Source organism: Nicotiana tomentosiformis, chromosome 6, assembly GCF_000390325.3.
Source record: "Nicotiana tomentosiformis chromosome 6, ASM39032v3, whole genome shotgun sequence".
NCBI lineage: Eukaryota > Viridiplantae > Streptophyta > Magnoliopsida > Solanales > Solanaceae > Nicotiana > Nicotiana tomentosiformis.
Genome location: NC_090817.1, coordinates 128,165,132 through 128,187,274, shown reverse-complemented (window position 1 = coordinate 128,187,274; position 22,143 = coordinate 128,165,132). Strand labels below are relative to the sequence as shown.

At 35.8% G+C, this 22,143-nt stretch overlaps 3 protein-coding genes across 3 annotated transcripts; all 3 read left to right on the top strand.

Moving 5' to 3' along the window:
• Window positions 1-542: 542 nt before the first annotated feature.
• LOC104086341 (heterogeneous nuclear ribonucleoprotein 1-like) lies at window positions 543-4,752 on the top strand. Its single transcript, XM_009590585.4, has 7 exons — window positions 543-698; window positions 792-903; window positions 1,109-1,149; window positions 3,210-3,373; window positions 3,482-3,584; window positions 3,665-3,834; window positions 3,935-4,752. Exons 2-7 carry the CDS (start codon window positions 821-823, stop codon window positions 4,466-4,468), a joined length of 1,095 nt encoding a protein of 364 aa, XP_009588880.1. The 5' UTR covers window positions 543-698; window positions 792-820; the 3' UTR covers window positions 4,469-4,752.
• Window positions 4,753-5,832: 1,080 nt separating this feature from the next.
• On the top strand, window positions 5,833-10,972 carry LOC104086340 (uncharacterized). The gene is made up of 10 exons (XM_009590583.4): window positions 5,833-6,295; window positions 6,486-6,580; window positions 6,755-6,822; window positions 6,932-6,975; window positions 7,206-7,283; window positions 7,369-7,522; window positions 7,827-7,979; window positions 8,255-8,365; window positions 10,074-10,139; window positions 10,327-10,972. Exons 1-10 carry the CDS (start codon window positions 6,018-6,020, stop codon window positions 10,423-10,425), a joined length of 1,146 nt encoding a protein of 381 aa, XP_009588878.1. The 5' UTR covers window positions 5,833-6,017; the 3' UTR covers window positions 10,426-10,972.
• An 8,067-nt stretch (window positions 10,973-19,039) lies between these two features.
• LOC104086339 (uncharacterized) lies at window positions 19,040-21,991 on the top strand. Its single transcript, XM_009590582.4, has 3 exons — window positions 19,040-19,389; window positions 21,029-21,125; window positions 21,632-21,991. The coding sequence occupies exons 1-3, from the start codon at window positions 19,125-19,127 to the stop codon at window positions 21,702-21,704; spliced, it is 435 nt and encodes a 144-aa protein (XP_009588877.1). The 5' UTR covers window positions 19,040-19,124; the 3' UTR covers window positions 21,705-21,991.
• The last annotated feature ends 152 nt before the right edge of the window (window positions 21,992-22,143 follow it).

Genomic DNA, 22,143 nt, shown 5'->3' with positions numbered 1-22,143 from the left:
ATAAAAAAAATGTAACAAAGCTAAAAAATATATATTAAATTTCTAAAAATATTTACACAGTAAAAGGTGATAAAAATTTAAATATAGTCAAAAATTAGGTGCTCACATTACTTAAATTTTATTGTAACATATTATTAAATTCGTTATGTAATAAAAAAAAGTACCACTTTATGTAACTACTAACGACCTATTTATTGTGGCTTCGACGTTACTTTGTTTTTTTCTCCCATTTTGTATTTTCTTATTAATAAATAATTTATCATGTGTCCTGATAATACTCGTATCCTATGTTTTTTGTATTATTGTAAGTTTATTTTTTATATTGTTAGTATGTGATATTATAAAACGGTAATAAAAATATAATCTATCCAAAGTAGTATATTAATAAAAATAAAAATAATATAATACGAGTGTAAGATGTGGGTGGGAGAAAGTATTGGTCTTTTTACCGGCTTCAAAGCTTGAAATATTCCCCCAAAAGATACTCACTTTAGAAAATCGCAGCTCTATAAGTCCTTGCTTTTTCTGTGGAAGTATTTGATTTACGGGAAAATCTCTCATTCGGCGGCAATTTTCCATTTATCGTAAAAGGCTAGGGTTTATGCAATCACAAAACTCATTACTCAACTCCTTTCCCCACTAAATTTCATCTCTTGAAGAGAATACCTAAAGCTAGCTACTTGCAGGGATCTGTCAAGGTTTAGTTAGGGTTTATTCTTTTTAGCTGAAAACTACAGAACCAACCTCAAAGCTAGAGGTGTTTTTGGAAATAATCTCGTACCTGTTTGCAGGTTTTATAGGTAGAGAAACAATAGAAACAATGGATTTTGATGTAACTGAGCAACAAGAGCGATATTCAGAAAGCCATGAATTAAAGCATTCAATGGATGATTCTTCAGCAGGGTTAGTTTGTAGTAGCTTAGTTTATAGCTTATAGTTTGTAGCAGGTCACAGGTTTGTCTTAGAATGATTTTTTTCTCATGAATTTTACCAAATTGTTGTGTTTTCTTAACGAGAGGATTTTAGTAGATATGGAAAACCCCTTTTTGCAATTTACGAAGATATATGAGGTTATGCCGACATAATGGTAATTTTTGTTTGTTGATAGAAAACTTTTTGTTGGAGGCATTGCTTGGGAGACGACCGAAGGTATTGATGCTATCTTGCTTCACATAAAATTGTGCATATTACGGACCCTCTGTTTTTAGCTTAAGTGAAAGAAATTCTTTTTGTAGTCCAAACTGTTTGTGATTGCTGAAAATCTATTTGCTTCAGTTTTGACATTTTTAGAGTAATATTTGATTTGATGTACAACTAAAGTTGCTGTGCAAGTGGTTTCTTTGTTTCACTGTAGCTGAACGTGTGCAAGCTCAATATTTCTTCCCTTCTTATGGGCATGTATATATTTTTCATTGTTTCCACATTAGGACTGTCTTATTTTGTAAAGAATAAGCTTTAAAAGTGAGATTATCAAAGGTCTTGACTTGGACAAGAATATGGCTTTCGTTTATGTACGGATAGTCTCGCATTAAAGTTTTGGTTGAGCAGCTAATGCAGCTGTCAACTTGCTCTGTTTTTTTTCAGTTATACCTTGCTTGCGACATAGTTAACTTTTTTTTTCAAAAAAATTGGTTGCTATATAACCAATATATTCTTTAAGCCCGGCGGCCTTCCCACTACGCCTGCACGTGTCCTCTGTGCACTTTGGTTACCCCTTTATTGACATTTTTCCTTCTATCGTATCTTCATGTGCTGTGTTTATACCAGTTGTCTTTCTACCTAGGCATATTCCTGGATCATGAAAATAGTGAATTGGCTTGGCAACGTGGTTAAAGCACACTTAACATGTTTATCTGACATATCACTAGTGTGTCGTAGGTGGCCTTTTGTTAAGTCTCTTAGATGTCTTCATTTTTGTTGCTTGGCCACATGACAGTACTTGCTTAAGTCTTGTTACGAATGAACATCATATTTGAAAAATTATGATGTATCTTTAGGCAAAAGATTGAGACTAAGCCATACTCTAATTAAATGAGAAAGATGGAAATATAAAATGGGGGTTTCACCTCTCCTGAGGATTCTTGCCATGCAAATATTTGTCCAGGCCAACTCAACTTGCGAGCACCTCGACTATTTCACTAGGTACCTACTATCTCCCACCAACACAAGTACTGGGTAACTCTGCTACCAAAACTTAGGCAGATGAGAAAAAATCGCCCAGTGTTCTTGTCTCTATTGGGATTTAAACCCTAGTCTTCAAGGTTTTGCACCCGCTTCATTGACCGATAGGCCACACCCTTGTGTGCAAGCAAAAGGACTTTTAAGCATCTTCTTTAAGTTGTCTTTTTTTTTATACAATAGTGCACAAAGATTTGTTTCCAGTACCAGCTGTTCTCTCATTAGAATTTTACAGTATCATGATTCTTTTCAGACAAGAATTTCTCGCTGAATTGATGTTGCTAACTGTTATAGTACGACAGAACATGAGTTTCAGTGATATCTGGATTATAAGAAAAGCGAAAGGTTTCTAAAGGAGAGTGGTCTTAGAATGCATGATTACTTCATTTAGGATGAGTTAGTTTCTAATGTGAGGCATCAGCTAAAAGATTATTGCAACTGCACTCGGGAGCTGGTTGCTTCCCCTGAGTTGTGTGTATTACGAATTTATTAGGTTAGGGGCAGTGTGATGTACTCTTGCTTGAGCACATTGCTTTATAGTACTTGCATTATTCAATTTATAGTGTATTTGCTGGCACTCGCACCATTGACTTTGGTCCTTGCTCTATTAACTTTTTGGAGGTGGGATTTGGGTTTGGGCTTTCTTTGGAACATCTTGAGAACACAGTAAAAAGACACAACCTTTCTCAATATGCATTCCTAACATGATATTGAGGCATTTTAATTATTCATGTATTTAGTTAGTTGAGTACTTGAGTTAATGTTCTCCTTCCACAGTAAATTCTTCTGGTCTCTGTTTGCTTTTCGATAAATCTTTTAGTTTCTTCAAATTCTTTTTCCATGTTTCAGAAACTGACAATTTTTTACAGTGGTTTGACTTCAAAATAGTTTGCCGAGTAACCTATATTATGATATCTACTTTGTTTTTTTTCCTTTTGATAAGTACATCTGCTTTGTTTGCTTTCCTACTTTCATGAGGTCTGGCTGTCTTTCCTCTAACCTTGTACTGTATATGGTGTTTTACCTTCCAGAATCTTTTAGGAAGCATTTTAGCCAGTTTGGAGAGATAACTGATGCTGTTATAATGATGGATAAGGTCTCTGGAAGGCCACGAGGATTTGGATTTGTTACATATGCGGATGTGGAAGTTGCAAATAAGGTTTTAGAGGAAGACCATGTCATAGATGGTAGAGCGGTATAATATTCTACTGAAAGCACCACTTAATATTATTTTTCCTTTATTTACTATTACTACTGTGCCAAGGTTTATGTTTAATGAATATGTTTATTTTTCCTTGATAAGGTGGAAGTGAAGAAGACAGTACCTAAGGAGAACATGCAAGTTAAAGGAGCATCAAAAACTAAGAAAATTTTTATTGGCGGTCTTCCGTTACCTTTAACTGAAGGTAAAAGTATTCTACATGATATAACTCCTTATCTATGTGAGTCCAAAAAGTTGCTGCTTTAACCTATTGACTAATTGCAGATGAGTTGAAGGAATATTTTTCTTCTTATGGCTATGTTGTGGAGCATCAGATCATGCTGGATCAAAACACTGGTCGGTCCCGAGGCTTTGGCTTTGTCACTTTTGATAATGAAGAAGCAGTTGAGAAGGTTTTATCTAATGGCCGTATGCACGAACTTCGTGGCAAACAAGTGAGTAATTAGGACTTTATACTTTTTTAAGGATTGATTATCACCCCGTTTTACTACGATCAAACAAAATGATACCACTCTGATATTATATCTTCTTCAGGTTGAAATTAAGAGGGCAGAGCCAAAGAGAGGTGGTGCTGAACATGCAAGTGAAAGCCGGCTACATCGTGGTGGGAGTAGTTCAAAATCATACGGTGGCTTTGGTGGTTCTGTAGAGGGGGTTGGTGGTGGATATGGTGGAAAGATGGGCAGAGGCTATGGCGGATACGGTGGCTATGATGGTTATGGCAAGTTTGCAGGGAGTTACAGTGCAGGTGCTGCAGGATTTTACCCTGGATATGGTGGATACGGTTATGGATTTGGGTTTGGTGGAGCTATGTATGGGGCAGCTGGTTATGGAGGCAGCAGCTATGGTGCGCCTGGCTACTATGGTGGTGGTGCTGGGTATGCCAGCAGTAAGGGATATGGGAGCAGTGGTGGTGGTTGGAATGATGGGGGTAAAGGAGGATCTGAAGGTGGCAATCCTGCTGGTTATGGTGGTGCAAAAGGGTATGGCAGTGGTGGCAGCAGTGGTGGTGGAAGTGGTGGTGCTAGGAATAATGGCGCTGCTAATGGAAGGTTTCATCCTTATTGAAAGTGACAAGTCTGAGGTGGCAAATATGTGATGACTTTGACGGGTACCATCTAGTTGTAAAATCTTTGCTGCTAGTGTTTGTTTCATTTGGAGTTGATGATTTTGGTGAGATAAAGTTACTTATTTCTTTCACTAACTTCCTGTAGATGCATTAGCCTCACTTGGGATAAGGATAGCATAGTTCTTTTTTTAACTTTATAAGTTATTCAACCATCTTATTGTAAGAAAAGGAAGTTGCAAACCTTGTAGTTCTCATCTCAAATTTGGATGCAATTGCTTCTCTCTGCTGGGGTGCAGGTTTTGTTGGCTAGTTTATAGGGTCGAGTCTCTGCTAAAAATGCTTTGACACCCTCTAAAAGGAACTCGCATTTCAATTGTAGATAACAACTTTGTAAAAGCCATCGCAGTGATATAATGAAACCGAATGCTTGTGGACGAACTTTTACTATAGAAAGCAAGAGAAGTATAATTCAGCATGGGACTGTTGTGGTATTTGCAGAAGTTCAAACTCCGCCATGGGCCTTTTCTTTTGTAAACAAAGTTTCACCTTTCTTACGAGAAACGAGTGCATGCCATTTCTCTTTCTGTCTAATTAGTTTTAGACAGAAAGATATAGGCTTTGACTTGCCTTGTGATTCTTAGTTCCAATTGTTTTTCTCTTCTGGACGATTGTCCTATCTTGGCTAGTAAACCTACTTTAATCTCTTACACAAATATTAAAATATCATTCCCATTTGATAAACCCGTATTGAAGAATTCTTCGAACATATTGCCGTGACAAGAAAAACAAAAAAAATATAATGTCAAGGAACTGCAATATCTGCAACAATAAGATTTTTCGTTTGCTAATTATCATTAATAGCCTTTTTGGTAAGTTTCTAAAATCATCTTATTTTAACAAGTGTTTTTTCTCAAAAGTATTTTTTTATGAGAAATAGTTGTATTTGATTAATTAATTTAAAAAACACTTTTGAGCAGCAATGAGTTTTTGGCCAAACTTCTAAAAAGTATTTTTTAAGTTTATTCTGCTTCTTCAAAGTTGCTTCTGCTTTTACTCAAAAATACTTTTTTTCTTCTAAAAGTTTGGCCAAATACTTTAACTTTAAAAAAAAAAATACTTTTTTTTTGAATTTTTTTCAACTTTTAACCAGCTTGGCGAAACATGTTATTAACATACTCATTTTTCTTTTGAAATAAGATATATTCATTGTCCTCCAAAACCATTTGAATTAAAAAAGTTCATGAATTCTTTCAAGTAAATGGTATCTAGTTCTTCAAATTGTATCATTCTTTTCGGAAGGCAAGATGTGATTCACACACTGTTAATATTATAAATCGCATCAATACCTGTAACACGTTACCGCTGCCCACATTGAAGAAACTGCCACTCTCTCATATTCTTCAGACTCCACTTGTACGTAATAAATAAACGCCGTTGGAAGCGGTCTATCCATTTTTGAGCGCTTTATATTACCCTCATTTTCCTCTTCTTCACGTCACGTCCCTTCTTTCAACTCCTGCAACACACACACACAAACTCTCTCTCTAAATGAGGCCCTCTGGTGCGAAAAACAACTTCCTGCCACCTGGGCTTGTTACCAATCTTCAGGAAGTCCTTTCTAGCAGAAAGGGTGGTGCCCAAAATCAGCCCAACAATGAAGATTCCACTGAATCCACTTCCTCCAGCTCGGTTGGGGAGGTTGACAATACAAAACCTGTGGTTTTGGTTACAAATGGTGATGGGATAGAATCCCCTGGCCTTACCTATCTTGTTGATGCTCTCGTTCGTCAAGGCCTCTGTAATGTTCATGTCTGCGCTCCTCAATCGTAAGTTTCCTTTTAAAATATATCCTCTCTCTCCCTGTTACTGATACGTATTTGTTCACACAGATTACGTTTTTTCATTCTAATATAGTAAACGTTTTATTAGATTTAATGTATAATTTGTTTGCATACTAAACAATCCTTAATAATTTATGGTTAATATAATGCATTTTTTTTCCAAATGCTGTTGTAGAGATAAATCAACGGCAGGCCACTCTTTTACTCTGAAGGAAACCATTGCGGTTACTTCGGCTGAGATTCATGGTGCTATTGCTTATGAAGTTTCTGGTATCGCACTCTTACTGTTGGTTTTAGTAATATACTATATATTTTGTTGATTGTTTTGTGAAAAAGTTAGTTATCGATTTTCACTCGAGCTTTGTAGGAATACACTTTTATTTTGAAACTATACAGTTTTTCAGCTCTAACTTGTTAGGCTGTTTGAATTTGTTCTGGTATTAGGGACTCCCGTAGATTGTGTGTCATTAGCCTTGTCTGGGGCACTATTTTCCTGGTCCAAGCCTATGCTGGTATTCTTCGACATGCTTCCAGTTATACCATTATTCTATTTCATTTTTGTGTTTGGTATTGCTTACCCGCTGCGTATCCTCTGTTATTTTTTTCTGCTTGGACTTGTAGGTGATAAGTGGTATCAACAAGGGATCAAGTTGTGGCCATCATATGTAAGTAGTATTTTATTTTGTGACCTTCCTTTTATCCTTGTCTACTGAGTACTGACCATGTTCTTTTTTAGTAGTAACTGTAATTTAGCACAATTCTTTTGGTTGAAATTGTTTTATTATGACTACTGCTCATATTAAGGTTGTGAATTGACACGTTCTTGCACTTTTATTTGTTACTTTTATATCTCCTTAGAATTTTGTGATTATCTGTATTACTTCATTGTTTCCAGGTTTTACTCAGGTGTTGTAGCTGGTGCAAGGGAATCATTGTTTAGTGGTGTCCCATCTTTATCGATATCACTTGACTGGTATTTGCCTTTCATTTATGGTATACTCCTGAAATTTTGATTACTCTTGATGGTCTTAACGGTGCATACCCATAATCTACTTTAGGAAGAATGATGAAAGTCAAGAAAGTGATTTCAAGGATGCTGTAAGTGCTTGTTTACCGTTGATAAATGCAGCCATTAGAGATATAGAGAAGGGAGCTTTTCTCAAATGTTGCTTGCTGCATGTGGAAGTTCCAAAATCTCCTCTGACAAACAAGGTCTGTTTTATTGTCACCCTTGGGTCGCTTCTTCCAAATGAAAAATAATAAAGAATATGGACTTGTGGTTCATTGCTCAGACCAGTTAAAAAAACGTTCATCCATTTGAAACTGCTATTTCTCAAACATTCTGAAGGATGTTTGTGTGAGTCTATTCGTGTTGGGGTGCAAAAGCAAGTTTCGTCTTCTTTCCTTTTGTCACCACGTTCCGATATCAGGGCTTAGAGTTGTGTTTGTATTAGCATGTTGTATCTCTTCATATATGTGGATACACAGAGATTATTTTTGTCCCTTTACGTGACAGGGGTTTAAATTGACCAAGCAAAGTCACTGGAGCCCTAAGCTTTGCTGGCAAGCTACTTCAGCAAACAGGAATCCAGCTGCCGGACGTTTTCTTCCCAATCAGCAAAGCCTTGGAATACAGCTCGCGCAACTAGGCCGAGATGCTTCTGCAGCAGTGAGTAGATGTCATAGTATTTTGCTTAACTGGTCCTTTACTGGCATGTAGTGACCTCGATGATTTATGATGCTAAAAGCAAGTGTATGATATTGCCTTTAAGTTAGCGACAACCCGATTGCATAATATTGCAATAACACAACAGTCTAAATACAGTTATTCGTGATATGCTTTTGGAACACTATGCAGCCCCTGCTGGTTTTAGTTGTCTCAGTCAAGTTTTGCAGTGTATATACTCTTAGCCAGTCAGACCTCTACCTTATCATTGTTCTCAGGGTGCCGCCCGTCGGTTAGCCACTCAGAAAAAGAATATAGAGGAGGTTCAATCTGTTGGTGTAGCAGGGAAATCTGATCCCAACCGGAAAATCAAGTATTTCAGATTGGAGGTAAGGAAATATTTTCCATCTCTGTGGAAATATGATATCAAGTTGGCTGTCTTGGATAACTAATAGAGGAATCTTCAGGTTGGCTTTTTTTTAATGAAAATGCAATTTTCAACTTTATCAATCTCTGTCATTGGAAAAGAGAGGGATCTTATGTATCAGAATGTGTTTAAGTGATTTTGATGCTCTCAGATGTATGCTTATTGAACTGTCTCTGCGACGATATAGCATGCTTGTTCTTCTATTTGGGCGGTCATATTTATGTCCTCAGATGTTGCAAAGTTGTGGTTCTCACAGCCAAGCGTTACATGTTTCCTTCTACTGGTCTTTCTCATCTCGAAATCTTTTACGTGATACCAGTTGGTTCTAATTAAGGGTGTCAAGTGGTCGGTCCCGGGCCCTAATTAAGGGTGTCAAGTGGGTCAGGCCGGGCCCGGCCCACGGACCAAGTGTGCCGGGACCGGTAGGACTGCTAGAGATGGGCTTGGGCCGGTCCCGTGGGCCGGTTTTTGCTTATGAACCGTCAGGACCGGGCCCATTTGGCCCGCCAAGGAGCCGGGACCTTGGCGGACCAAACGGATATTTTTTTAAAAAAAACACTAGCCGCTTGGCTATTTTAAAAAAAGCTGTTGGGATTTAAAAAATAGTCATTTAACCCCAAACTTTTTATAATTACACTTTTTTTCCTATTTTCAACTATAAATACCTCCTCATTCTTTCATTTTCTTACAAAATCAATATCAATCTATCACAATCTCTCTCTAATGTTCTTCTATACTTCTACCATTGCTTACTTTATTCCAAAAAATAGTCAAAAAATATTGAGGTTGTTACAATTTGTGAAAAATTTGTGAAGTTGGTGAATTGAAGTCTTCAACGATAATCAATTTTCAACAAGTTGTTCGTCAATTCGGTAAACTCGTTCCAACTCTTAAGTCTTAATATTATAGTTTTGTTTGTTTTATTTATTTGCTATTACTTGATTAATTTAAATGCCTTCCTTAAGAAATATTTTTGGTAAAAATAAGAATAAGGGAAAATCCATGACCGGTGAATCTAGTGGTACTGTTGTTCCTCCTCCCCTGCCCCCGGCTCCCCGAACTAAACCCCATACCCGTCCTACACCTGGTATTCTTGATACCGATAATAGTTTATTACAATTTACCGAGACTTAATTTTGCCATAATATTGCACCCGGTGAACATTTAGACCATGAATTAATGAATGCTCTCTATTCTAATAATTATAATACTATTGTTGTGCTCATTCCATAGGGGGAGAAAGACTAAGAAAGATATTGTAATGTTTTTTATTGTTATAATAAAATTACAAGGCATTGCTTTGAATATCTTTTTACAATATTTTTGTCTTTAAATTTGAATTAAAAAATTAGGTCACAATTCTATAATAAATTTACAAGGCATTGCCTTAGATATTTTTTTAACATCTTTTTGTCTCTAATTTCTATTTAATTTTTTTTTTAAAATCACAACTTAGCCGTGGGCCCACTTAGCACGCGGGCCCGACACGTTTAGCCCGGGACCATGAGTTCGTGGGCCCGGTCCCGGACCGGTTCATACAAAAAGACCGTTTACTCCGGGACCGCTAAGCCCGTTTATTTAAGGACCGGGACCGGTCCGGGACCGCGGCCCACTTGCCACCCCTAATTCTAATGTTAAGTGAATGACTTTATTGAATATTTGCATTGCAGTTACTTGAAAAGAAGCGGGAAGAAGAGGACGAAGATTTAGATTATAGAGCTCTTGAAAATGGCTTTGTAAGTTTATTACTCCTATCCTTGATGTAATTGTCTTTTCCCACATGGTGCTTGGAGGGAGCTTTGGAGTTTCTTAGCTTGTTCTCTGCCCTTGTGATCATATGTAATGTTACAGTTTAGACAATCTCTCGCCATTTGCTGTATGTCTTTATATGCCTTGATCAGTTGATGTTAATGTGCTTAACAGATAGCGGTCACTCCAATCTCTCTTGTGATGCATGTGGAAGCAGATGTTCATGCAGCTGCTTCAGAGTGGATTTCTACTGCATTAGATGTTAAACAATGAAATTCATCCAGTCACTTGATCTGTTTTTGTACATTTCTGGACGAATTTGTTCTAAGTCATCTTTGCAAAATCCACTTGGAGTCATATTGGTGATGCCTTCATTACTTGTTTTGTCTATTGCCTCATCCTTTTGAAGCCAATGGTGAGACAAAAGGAAGCCCAGGATCGATTATTCCCTTAGGCCTAATCTCACTCCTTCAACTAAGAAATTCAAATCTGCACTTGAAGCAGGAGTCTAGCTAAGGCTAGTGTGCTAGGATTCAAATGTCTAGTTCTATTCAAAGGCTCGAGCGTGGAGCTAGCTCTATTAATCGATAAGCTGCGGTTGCTTACCCACGGATTTTGTAGTGAAGATAATCCATCAGCTTTTGATTCAGAAGTGCCAATGTTTTTTGCTTGGTATTACGAGGTTGTGTTGTAGGCTGTTTTACTGACAAAGTTTGGTTAGGCAGGATGTTTAGGTTATTCTTTTCTACCTTGAAAACAGGAACAGTCCAGATGAGATCTAGTGGAATGCTTTTTATTATCTGACTAGATGTTCTAATTATGTCTGCTCTTTCTTACTTAGTTAACATCATGCATGTTAAAAAATGAGAGCAAAATAGAACAATATAGTAATGGAGACAAGATATATAGGAGGAGAATGTAGAAATTATCTTATAGTGTGTTTCTTGTGTGTACTTCCATGGACAAAGAATGTCCTATTTATAGTATACAAGATAACACCTAAAGTTCACCAGATACATCTTAAGAATTAATAAGTACATCTATCTAAGTAGTACATTGAATAATATGTATGGAAGGATTAAATGAACATTCATATACATTCATATACATTCACTTTATTTCATAACACTCCCCCTTGGATGTTCATTTGAAAAAGCCTAGTGAAGGAAAAAGAGTACACATATCTTGTAATACGCATTTAGTGTTGCCTCATTAAAAACCTTACCAGGAAAATCCAATTGGGACAAAACCTTGGTTAAGGGAAAAAGAGTACAACGCGTATTATACTCCCCTGATGAAAGCTTTATTTGATATCTCAGAGACGACGCATTCCAATCTCATATCTTAGTGAATGTTGATATTGGCAATGCCTTAGTGAATAAATCTGCTAGATTGTTATTTGAACGGATTTGTTGAACATCTATCTCACCATTTTGCTGAAGATCGTGTGTGAAAAACAACTTTGGTGAAATGTACTTTGTTCTGTCTCCTTTGATATATCCTCCTTTAAGTTGAGCTATGCAAGCAGCATTGTCTTCATACAATATCGTTGGAATCTTCGTTTTTAAAGAAAGACCACACAATTGTTGAATATGTTGAGTCACTGATCTCAACCATATACATTCTCAACTAGCTTCATGAATAGATATTATCTCTACATGATTGGAAGATGTAGCAGCTAAAGTTTGTTTTGTTGAACGCCATGAAATAGTTGTAGCCCCCAAGTAAATAGATAGCCTGTTTGAGATCGGATTTTATGTGGGTCAGACAAATAACCTGCATCTCCATAACCAATCAACTGCGAATCGGATTCATAAGAATAAAATAAATCCCATATCAATAGTCCCTCGGAGGTATCTAAAAATATGCTTAACACCATTACAATGTCTTGTTGTTGGAAAGGAACTAAATCTTGCTAATAAACTTACTGTAAAAGTTATATCTGGTCGAGTATTATTAGCAAGATACATTAGTGCCCCAATTGCACTAAGATATGGAGTTTCATCACCAAAAAACTCTCCATCATTTTCATGAGGTTGAAATGGATCTTTATTTATATCAAGTGATCTCACAACCATCGGGGTACTCAATGGATGTGCTTTATCCATATAAAAACGCGTTAGGATCTTTTCGGTATTAGTTGATTGATGGACAAAAATTCCATCTTTCATATGCTCAATTTGTAGACCAAGACAAAATTTTGTCTTTCCAAGATCTTTCATTTCAAACTCTTTCTTCAAACAGTTTACTACTTTTGAAAGTTCCCTAGGAGTTCCAATGATATTTAGATCATCAACATACATATCAATTATAACAAATTCAGATCCATACCTTCTTATAAATACACAAAGACAAATTGGATCATTCTTATACCATTCTTTCAGCAAATACTTACTCAGGTGATTATACCACATTCGCCCTGATTGTTTCAATCCATGTAAGGATTTTTGAAGCTTTATTGAACAAGTTTAACGAAAATTTTTATTAGTTTCAGGAACTTTGAGCCCTTTGAGGATTTTCATATAAATTTCATCGTCTAATGTGCCATACAAATAGGCTGTGACAACATCCATTAGACGCATATCAAGTTTTTCATGGACTTCCAAATTTATAAGATACCTGAAAGTGATTGCATCCACCACAGGAGAATATGTCTCCATATAATCAATGCCAGTTCTTTGCGAAAATTCTTGTGCCACAAGTCGTGCTTTATATCTAACGACTTCATTTTTATCATTTCGTTTTCGCACAAAAACCCATTTGTATCCCACTGGCTTTATTCCTTCAAGTGTTCGGACTATACATCCGAATATTTCACATTTTTCAAGTGACGCTAATTCTGCCTGGATAGCGTATTTTCATTTTTTTCAATCATTTCTCTGTCTACATTCATCGATAGATCTTGATTCAAGATCCTCATCTTGTTGCATTATTTCAACAACAACATTATAAGCAAAAATGTTATCGACAATAATATTATTTCGATTCCACCTTTTTGCCGTAGAGACATAACTTATTGAGATCTCTTCATTCTTATTATTTTCAAGTACCTGGACCTCCTCTGAGGTCTTATCATTTGTTATGTCATAGGGCTCTTTTTGAGCAATTACCTCCATATTATGATCTCCTAGATTATTTGCTCATTTTCGCTTTCGAGGAATTTTATCTTTGGAACCAATTGGTCTACCACGTTTCAAGCGTGGCTTAGACGCATTTGCATTTATATATTCTCCAACTAGGACATCAATTCGAATAGGAGCATTAGCAGCTGGAATATGTGACTTAGTCACCCTTGGTAGGTTAGTGAATGCATCAGGTAGTTGATTTGCAATATTTTACAAATAAATTATCTTTTGAACCTCGTGTTCACATTGATTTGTTCGAGGATCTATACATTCCAATCTATCTCCTTTTGCGGCTGCTTATTTTCTCCCCCTAATATTAGGTATACTGATTCATCAAAATGACAATCAGCAAATCTTGCCGTAAATAAATCTCCAGTTATAGGTTCCAAATATTTTATAATAGAAGGAGATTTAAACCCAACATATATCCCCAATCTTCTTTTGGGTCCCATCTTTGTGCGTTGTGATGGAGCAATTGGAACATATACTGCACATCCAAATATTCTAAGATGGAAAATACTTGGCTCCTGACCAAAAGCCAATTGTATTGGGGAGACTTTATGATAACTTGTGGGTATGATTCACACAAGAGCTGCTGCATGCAAAATAGCATGGCCCCATGCCGAAATGGGAAGTTTTGTCTTTATAAGCATTGATCTAGCAATTAATTGGAAGCGTTTGATCAATGATTCCGCTAGACCATTTTGAGTATGAACATGAGCAACTAGATGCTCAATTGTTATCCAAGTTGATATGCAATAATCATTAAAGGTCTGGGACATAAATTCACCAGCGTTATCAAGATGAAGTGTCTTAATTGCATAATCTGGAAATTGTGCTCTTAATCTTATTAATTGAGCTAGTAACCTCGCAAAGGCCAAATTGCGGGTTGATAACAAGCACACATGTGACCGTCTTGTAGATGAATCTATCAAAACCATATAATATCTGAATGGTCCACATTGAGGGTGTATGGGCCCACATATATCACCATGTATACGTTCCAAAAATGCAGGAGATTCAACTCCAACTTTAAATACTGATGGTCTAATAATCAATTTTCCTTGAGAACATGCAACACAAGAGAATTCTTTAGTTTGAAGAATCTTCTGATTCTTCAATGAATGACCATGTGAATTCTCAATTATTTTGCGCATCATATTATAACCGGGATGGCCCAACCGGTCATGCCAAATAATAAAATCATTAGTAAACTCCTTATTTACTATGACATGTGATTCAACTACACTAATATTAGTGTAGTATAATCCGGAGAAAAATGCAGGAAGCTTTTCAAGCACATACTTCTTTTTCGCTTTTATTGCAGTAATATAAAGGTATTCAACCTTTCCTTCATTGGTGGTCTCAATATGATAGCCATTTTGGCGAATATCTTTGAATATCAACAAGTTTCTTTGAGACCTACTACAATATAATGCATCATTAACAGCCAATATAGTTCCTCCTGGTAGTAATACAGTCTCTCTTCTAGAGACCTCAATTAATTTTGTACTACTAGATATTGTTATGATATTGGCTTCTTTTATAATTAAATAATAGGAATATCTCTTATCTTTTAATATGGTGTGCGTCGTAGCACTATCCAGAAGACATATTTCTTCCTAATTATTCATACGGACAACTGAAGACTAGGAAGTTTTCATATTCTTCAAGAAGAAGAAAAAAAATACATCATAAGTAATATTGAAAAATTTAAGAACAAAAGAAACTACATTTATGAAATTAAATACTGACAACATAAAAAGTTTTATTCAAAATATGAACTTCATAAAAAGAAATACATTTATTCTTATAATTTTTCCCAATAATAAGTCTTCAGTTATGATGCTCAAAGAAGTCTCCAACTTCTAAATGAGTAATATCTGCAATGCCTTCAAAAATATCATCTTTATAGGCAAAGTTTGCTTCAACTTTATCATGATTATTCATAGGTCCCGCCTCAACATCATTTTGAAAAGTAAGTGAGTCTCAACTTTATTTTGTTTTCCTTTTATAGATACTTGATAAAGTTTGACAAAATGTTCAGGTGTACGACAAATTCGTGCCCAATAATTTTTCATACAACATCGGTGGCAAACATTACCTTTGCCTTTTGAAGGATTATTCTGAGAACCCTTATTGTTTTCTTGTTTATAACGACCACCGCCATGGCGATTATTATTTCGCCCCTTGCCACGCCCACGTATATTTATACGGCCACAATAATTATTTTATCTTTTTTCAGACTTTGGATCTATCATTCCCAGATTCGCTTCTGGACATGGAGTTGATCCAGTGGGGCGGGCTTCTTGATTTTTCATTAAAAGGGCATTATGTTGTTCAGCCACCAAAAGGCATGAAATTAACTCAAAATATTTCTTAAAGCCTTTTTCACGGTATTGCTTCTGTAACACCATATTTGAGGCATGAAAAGTGGAAAGAGTCTTTTTCAGCATGTCCTCGTCATTCATAGGTTCCCCACATAATTTTAGTTGGGAAATTATTCTATATACAACAGAACTATATTCACTTATGGTCTTATAATCTTGTAGCCGTAAGTGCATCCACTCACGACGAGCTCTTGGCGGTACCACGGCCTTTAGGTGGTCATATCATTCCTTCCAACTAGTCCATAATTGAAATGGATTTTTCAAGGTTAAATATTCACTTTTTAACCCTTCATCGAGATGATGGCGAAGAAAAATCATGGCTTTCGCCTTATCCTGACTTGATGCTTCATTTTCTTCTTTAATGGTGTCACCAAGACCTTTAGCGTCAAGGTGAATTTCAGCATCAAGTACCCATGGCAAATAGTTATTCCCAGAGATATCAAGTGCCATAAATTCAAGTGTTGACAAATTCGACATAGTCAAAACTATTATAGAAATAAGTGAATTATTATCAATTCAGTGCAGTACATAATCGTGTATTAATATTCTAAATGTAAAATTATCAAACAAATAATTATATGCGGTGCGATGATAAATTAGTGTTTAATATTACCCACAAAAACTTTAGACATGTAAGTATATTTTCATAGAATAAATAAGTTGAATTAATATGTACTAGTATAATTTTGTTCTATTTAGAATAGGTTTCAATAAGCTAAACAGGCATAAAACTAGATGATATCAATTCTGACAAGTTTCAACATTCAATACGATTCATCTAATAGTTCAGTCGTTAATTTTAAAGTCATTAATTAGTTTGTACCCTTAGGTGATAAATTTATTGAAGACATATTTAAACCTTTTGAAAATTTTACAAGAATTCCTTCTAAATGCATATTCTGTTAGAATATTTGGATGTGGGCTTAATTAGTCTAATTATTGTAATTCAATTTTAATACTTATTTATTTATGTATAGGATTAAACTTCTTCGTAGTTTATATAATGAAATAACAATTTAACCGAAACTTATTATTTCCATACCAATGCAATTATTATAATCATATTCAAAACAAGTTATGCATATGGTAATTAAATTGCAGGTTAAAGAATATCATAATAGAAACATTATAAAGATAGGAATGTATACCTGAATCGGAAAAGAAACTGACTACCTCTTTTAGGAAGGAGATAAAATTCGGATGAAGCAGATAACCTCAGTTGGTTAGAACCTCGTGCTGATAACGTGTTAAGAAATGAGAGCAAAATAGAACAATATAGTAATTGAGACAAGATATATAGGAGGAAAATGTAGAAATTATCTTATAGTGTGTTTCTTGTGTGTACTTCCATGGACAAAGAATGTCCTATTTATAGTATACAAGATAACACCTAAAATTCACCAGATACTATCTTAAGAATTAATAGGTACATCTATCTAATTATTACATTAAATAATATGTATGGATGGATTAAATGAACATCCATATACATTCAGTTTATTTCATAACAATGCATGATTTATCCAAGTACGTTCACTTTTAGCTACACAAACAGCTTACGACTATTCCGGTTAATTAAACCCAAGAAAATTTCTTAAAAACAGTTTTTAAAAATTTTAAAGCGGGGCGGGTTGCGGGTTTAATGCGGGGCAGCTTTGAATTTCATCTTTTCTGAAACAAAACAATAACTTCAACTATAATTTTACATTCTTTTTTACTAGCACGAATGTTATTTTGAATTATAATTAATTTTTCCTCCATGTGGGTTTTTTTCTTTTCGATTTTGAAATTTTAATTCTTTTTGGTAGGAAGATCCGTTCATAGCTTCAGCTAAGCTTTCTACGCAGTTTCCCAATTCACTGTCCAGTACAGTCTTCTTTCACTTCTATGTTTGTTTGTATTTCAGTGTATGGATAAAGAAAGTAAAACAGAACTTAACTATAATAATATATGTGTACTGACACCTATACTACATCTAATATGGTATTTCAGTGTTGTGTATCCTCCTATATCTAATCTGGCATCACATAATAAAAATACTCGTCCTCATATATTTGTATGATTGGAGTATGTCAAACTAGTTTGTTTTAGAAGAAAAAAAAACAAAAGAAAAAAGAAAAAAACTTAAGTGGGGCAGGGCGGGGTGGGGCGGGGCAGGGCTGGTCCAAGGGGACGGATTGAAAACTGAAAAAATAACTATGTGGGGCGGGACAGAGCGGGTTGAAATTTTGTGTGTTTTGCCAAACCCGCCCCGCTCCATTGCCATCCAAGAAATTAAGGAGGTTCCTTTCGAAATGTTTGTTACCTCTAATTTTTTATCAGAAATACGCCTACATATACAATGTAGTTTATTGGTAATTTTTTCAATAAACTCACTACATATACAATTGACCTTTTCTTTTCTTGTTTCCTTTTGAAATGTGCGTGTTCGCAGTTCAAAGTTAAAAGTGGAAAATTATACTAGCGTCAACTAAAGGTGACACTTTAATCTGAAGTTGAAAAGTAAAAAGTCAAGACTCAAGAACCTGGGCGCTCAAATATTTTTGCAGCATGTGCAGAAATTAGCATAGTCTGAAGTTTCCTTTTTTTTTTTTTTTTTTTCTTTTTTGCTTGAATCTGAAGTTTCTTTCTGTGAAAATACTCCATTAGCTTCTTTGTGGCTTCTTGGTGGTTGGTTGTAGTTTTCTGACACTAAATGCCATTTATTTCGATGCATAAGCTCAAACAGCACAATATGATACAATAATCCATTAGAGAAGATCTATTAAAAAAAAAAACGGAAAAAGGAAAGAAAAAAAAGTAAGCAGAAAGAGAAGGATTAATTATAATATGCAGGCGTACATAAATTTTTTTGTAAGATGTCAATATTTGAAGAAGTGAACAAATAAATAAATCACTATAACGACTAAAGGTATCATTTTTTATATTTACACCAAACTGTTTTATTTTTCTTATTATCTATATATACGGATTAGCGAAAAAAATTTGAAGAAACGGTGGTGCCTGCGCCCCTGCTGATGCATAGGATATATAAAACATCACTAAGAAATGATTAAAATTACTTGTATAAGCTTTTAATGTAAAAATTAGCTCGGATGACCAGGTTTTAGACCGCTTCTTAATATTTAGTCACTGTGTTTGAGTCTAGAGGTATGATCGTCCAAATGATGTTTTCATATTAAGAAGTTGGCTAAAGTTTAATTAGTTTTGAAAGACTGGGTAAAGCTTGATTAGTGGTACAAAAAGTGGCTATTTACCCATTAGTGCACTCAGGCCCAACTTAATTGGGTTAGAAACCCACGTCTAGAAGCAAAGGCCCACAAGAAAGATCGGCCCATACAGTCAAGAAGTTATTTTCATTATCAGAAGGAAAATGGAGGAAATTGGCAGAACATACGGAAATAGACAATGTGCTAGGGTTTAGCATCGGTCTGTATCAACTATCAAGGGTCATAAAATGTCGTCGTCTTCGTCGAAAACCCTAATTCGGACGGGAGTTTCTCTGATAAGCCGTTTGATGAATCAAAACTTAAAATTCTCAGCTCAAAAATCAGAAATTGCAAATCAGACCCTCACTTCTAGGCTTTTCCCATCTCTCTCCTCTCAGTCTCCGATTCCACTTCATTTGCCCCAATCCGACGTCGATTCGTTCAAAAAGGTCTCCTCCGAAGGTTTCTTATATCCCACTGGCCTCCCTTCTCTCCCCTTTTTCCTCCCCGACGGTAAATCTCCGTTTCCCTCTCTATATATTTGAATTATACTACGCTTTTGTGCAATGCTGGTATTTAGCTGTAAAGTTTAGGTATGTGTAATATTTATTTATTTCATTTCGGATATATTCAGTTGTAGCACTTCTATCCAAACAATGTTACTTGTTTATAAAATTTAAGCTCCAACACTTTACGCTCAAAAGCTACTTAAATTCAGCTAACCCGAATGGGCTCATAGTTGATTGATTGATTCTGATTTTTTTTTAAAAGATGGGGCATTTAGAAGATACCTTACTCTAGGGTGCTAATTGCTTGGGTTTAGATGCAATGACCGCATTCTAACCTGTTGCTTCTCTTTAGGTTCACACTTTACAGTAGAGTTTTTCAATATAATTAGATCAACAACAACAACAACCCAGTATAATCCCACTAGTGGCGTATGGGGAGGTTAGTGTGTACGCAGACCTTAACCCTACCCTGGGGTACAAAGGTTGGTTAGTGTGTACGCAGACCTTAACCCTACCCTGGGGTACAAAAGTTGTTTCCGATAGACCCTCGGCTCCCTCCCTCCAAGAACTCCCACCTTGCTCTTGGGGTGACTCGAACTCACAACCTCTCACACAAGAAAAAACAAACTCTTCTTTTTTTCTATAGGCATAGATAATATGTCTGACCAATCCAACTAAGGCTGTGGTTTGCATCACGGGTTGGTAAACCGATCAAAGTCAGCTCTTGATGTTTCTTTAGTAGTGCCAGTTTAACTTCATTTGATAACTTACAGCTGGAATAAGCTAAAAGTGGGTGCATTGAGTTGAATTTTATTGGGTTGAAACAGGACGAGTTTACCAGATTTATTGTCCAACCCATTCATGTTTATGTGCGGGTTGAAGCTTGGGTTTCAACTCCTTGTGGGTTTGCAATAATTTCTCTCTTAGACCTACAATATACTAATTTTATAACTTGAGGAATTTTTATTCATTTTCAATGCTACAGAATTTAGAAAAAGATTGAGACTTTTGAACATTGCTAGGTTGATTTCTTCCTTTTCTGAATATGCTTGGCTTTCGTCACTGTGTTATCGTTTTATTGATGCTTAAAAAGTCAAATTACTAACTAATGTTTATTAAAAGAAACAGAGAGCCACTAGCAACCTCTTCTTCAACGAAAACAGATAAATAGTTTAGTTTTCTTTGAAAGCTAGCTTAGTAATTTTCTCAAACTAGAATGGAAAAGGAGCTCTCATATTTTAAACTTGTTACTCCTCCTGTCCCGTTTTATGTGAATTCTTTTCTTATTAAACTGTCCCAAAAAGAATGACACCTTCTAAATTAGAAATAACTTAACTTTAAACTTCTCATGGCTTGATTTAGAGCACAAGTTTCAAAAGTCTTTCTTTCTTTCTTGAATTCCATACCCAATCAAATATCATCACATAATTTGGGATGGAGGGAGTATATATATCTATGAGTTGCTTGCCCCTTCGACCAGTTTGGTTGGGTGAACCAACTTTGTATAAATAACTATAATTAAATTTGTATTGTTATTTCATGTGTATTCATTTAAACCATCAGAGACTTGAATACAAAGAATCGTGGAATTAACTTGGTTTGACATGAACTACTGTATGGTTCTTACATTTATTTTCATGCAGTTGATGATTCTACGTCGAGTGGGATGCTTTTATTTCCTAAGAGAACCTACCAACCCAGCAACATCAAGCGCAAAAGGACCCATGGTTTCCTGGCTCGGTACGTTTCTCTGTCTTGCTCACTTTAGCTGCTGGACAAATGACCACATTTTGCACTTATATTGTTCTATTTAAGCTTTGGGTCTTTGAGCTGCTGAAAGAATATGAACAAGACCACTCATTGTTTCTCTTCATGCTTCTGGATACTGTAGTAGCCGTACAATGTATACAGTACGTTCCCCTGAATTCATAAGTATTAAGTTATGGACAGAGTATTTTACTTTTAAAACAATTCCAAATAGATGCAAGGGTAAATGAAAGAGGAGTTGGAGTTACAGACTTTCTGTGTACCGACCGCTAGGCTTAATATGTCGTCCAGGACTCTGGCGTGCTCTCATGCTGGCAATGAATATTAGCTTGTTAGTTGCCTCCTAGGCTAGCTTACCTGATCAGCTCAGTCATTAATTTGTGCTGCTAGTTTCATTTTAATGGTCCACTCTACTTTATAGGGAGATTTAATTGTCTACGCTATTTGTTGAGTTCTGACTAACACGTATCATTGAGCAGCAAAGCAACAAAGGGCGGCCGGAGAGTCATTGCTCGACGTATTGCAAAGGGCCGATCAAGAATAACAGCTTAGCAACTCTATTTGTTGCTTGGTTTGCAAGGTGTACGGATCAAGGCTAGAAGGCAAGTTTAGGCCATTTTACGGACAACTGAATAGTTTAAGTTGTGATTGTTGAAAAGAATAGGACAAGGAGGTGATGTTTTGCTCAAACGTTATAACTGGAGTTTTATATTTAGGCTCCCACCTCCCAGCTTTGTCCACAACTCTTCCAAGTATTTCTTTTGCAGAAATTCATTGAAGCTGGTTTCGATTCCCTAACAATATGCTTGATTTGTAATAATGTTTTTTTCTTGACTGAACTTAATGTAGCCCATAGTGCCATACAGTGTTAGTATCACAGCCCTAGAATCTTCTCCCCTTTAGCTTACTCATAATTAGGATCTTGACAAGACTTTTTGATTCAAGTTAAAGAGGCCAAGGACGCCTTTTTATTTCTTTCAAAAAGCTTATG